General features: G+C 36.3%; 1 protein-coding gene across 1 annotated transcript in view; it reads left to right on the top strand.

Annotated features, from left to right (window-relative positions):
• Positions 1-369: 369 nt before the first annotated feature.
• The window catches only part of LOC105622217, a 168808-nt gene continuing 166581 nt past the window's right edge, over positions 370-2596 (top strand). Inside the window, exon 1 of the mRNA XM_012203643.1 lies at positions 370-457. Coding sequence (XP_012059033.1) covers positions 370-457 — 88 coding nt within the window. The remainder of the gene's footprint in view (positions 458-2596) is intronic.

Raw genomic sequence — 2596 nt, 5'->3', positions numbered from 1 at the left:
ATGTTTTATCGATTAACCATTATCACACCGCGGATATAAATGCCATGTTCAGTTATGGGATACTTTTTTTACTACTAAGCTACTACGCTAATGACATTGGTCGTTCTAGTTCCGAGATATATTTATCATAATATAACGAGTGTCAGAAATATCCTGGAAATCACCCGACAAATGTGACGTCTGCCGCAGTTCGATGGCCCGTCATTCGTCTGACGGGAAATCGACCTTTGCGAGACTCATTTATGTTGACGAAACCGAGCCCGTCGTGTCTTACTCCTTATCTTTTATTCTTACAGAGAGGCTGTGATGAGGGAAGTCGGCTAAGAGGAGCCCGTGTCGCGCAAGCGCCGGTAGAGGAGTATAGGAAAGATGCCGCTTTCCTTGAGAGTCTTATTAAGCCCGCTGCTGCTTCTAATCATCGCAGGAAGCACCGGCGCCTTCAGCTCCCGGCAAGGAGGTAAGAAACCTTCGTGTTGAACGACGTTTTGTGCTGGCGGGAAGACAATGACGATGATACCAACGACGACGACGACGACGACTAACGACAACGACGACGACGACGACGATGACGACGACAGGAACGGCGACGATGGTCGTTATGAATTCCGTCTTTTCGCGGCTATGACGAATTTCCACGAGAATAGTCGCGCGGTTTTATTCTTTCTCCTCTCTGTGAAACTCGTCGCGCTAGACATGCCGTTGTATCCTCGAGTTTTGAGATAGCGCATATTTCCGTCCCCACGGAGAGCATCCGACTGTCAATTTCACGCTATTTGCACATTCGCCGACAAGCGTGAAAATACGTTATCGCATTATTTCTTCGTTTATTTCATGCATCTTTCTGTCTGACAATCAGGTTTTGCGCGATGCGTCTTTAGTACAAAAATACTTCAACACAGTTTAATTTCATACTTCAGTTTTTAAACTAAGATATTCAGAAGAAATACAAGTTATATTATAACTCTAGATGCTATCGTAACGTAATTTTACGTTCAAGTGAGCGAGGTTAAATTATGTCTTCAGTGGTCATCAGGACGTTCAATCTACTGTGGCTAAAAGTTAGAATAACTGGGGATAAATTTTTAAAAATTTAGTTCGTTATATAATTAGTCAGTTTAGATTAGAGCAGCATATCACCCCTGGTGATCAGTGGATATTATATATTTTAATATTTTTGTGTTATATTTTTTATTGGCAAGTTACGTAAGTGTTAGGAGGAGATATTGGATTACATATTTCATATCATATCAAAATTGATAATATGATTTTTTTTCTTTCCTTTTTAATAATTGTTGTTTGTATTTATAAAAATGTAGATCACAAATATTTTATAATTGAAAATGTGAAATGTACAAAAATCTTGTGTTACATTGTGTTCCATTTAGTGACACAAGTCGACACAAGTATCGTTCTGCCTTTGTTACTCATGAAATGCAAAGAAAGATAGAACGACATTTATGTCACTTTGTGTCACTAAATGGAAAACATCCACTAAGAGTGGCTTATATATCCTTATGTGTAAAATTTTCATATATCTATATGTCAATAGCAATATCACTTAAGGTTAAGACTTCTATTCTCTATCTCAGATTGTGACATCAAAAACGAGAAAATACACAAAAATGTTTGCAATATAATAATATGAAATGGTAATATGAAAATATAATAATATGAAATGTATATCAATAAAATAATACAATCGATAAAAATACTAACTTGTAAAAATATCGATAATTCTCCTTTTATTTCTTATTAATTAATAAATAATCATATCTAAAAATGAATTATGCATAACTAAAGATAAAATAAGCTATAGATCGCAGCTATGATAAATTGTCAAATTAATAGTATATAGAAATAAATTTTTCTCAGAGTTTTTGATATATTTTCTCTCAATCTATTCTATCAATTGTAAATGTTGTTTTATTGAAAAATATTTCTGTTCAAATGTAATTCGCAAGAATTTTTATTGTATGCTTTCTCGCTTTTGACGTTACAATTTTAAATAGTACTTCTGGAGGGAAGTAATATCGATGTATCACTTAACATTGATATCATTCTAGAATTTAAATAAGTTTATTTAAAAGGGAAGGTATCTCTTTTCGGATATATTTGAAGCATTGTATGCACGATATATCTATGTGCAGATCGATTTTTATATATTTTTCTTCGAAAACATGCGAATCTCGATGAAATCACAGTACGCGACGTAAGATAAACCATCTGCAGCGGATACTTGGCGCGTACATTTTAGCAGAAAGAGGAAACATATTGCATTTCCGATCTCTTAGCCACTTGTAACTTTGCACGTACGTGGACTTATTTCAAGGATCGCGGTTACTCAGCCTCGCGTATGTTGACAAAAGGACATGCGCGCGTATGTACACCACTCAGGACAACGATATAAGCAAAATATTTCCACACCTTTCATCTTCAGCCAGTATCATCCATTTCTCTCATCTTTCCTCTCCCTCCGTCCCTCCCTCCCTTCTCCCCCTCTCTCTCTCTCTCTCTCTCTCTCTCTCTCTCTCTCTCTCTCTCTCTCTCTCTACTACTCTCTCTCTACTACTACTACTACTACTACTACTACTACTCT

The sequence above is a fragment of the Atta cephalotes genome, assembly GCF_000143395.1.
Source record: "Atta cephalotes unplaced genomic scaffold scaffold00041, whole genome shotgun sequence".
Lineage (NCBI taxonomy): Eukaryota > Metazoa > Arthropoda > Insecta > Hymenoptera > Formicidae > Atta > Atta cephalotes.
The sequence above is the reverse complement of the archived record's forward strand: the minus strand, read 5'-3'. Positions and strand labels throughout refer to the sequence as shown.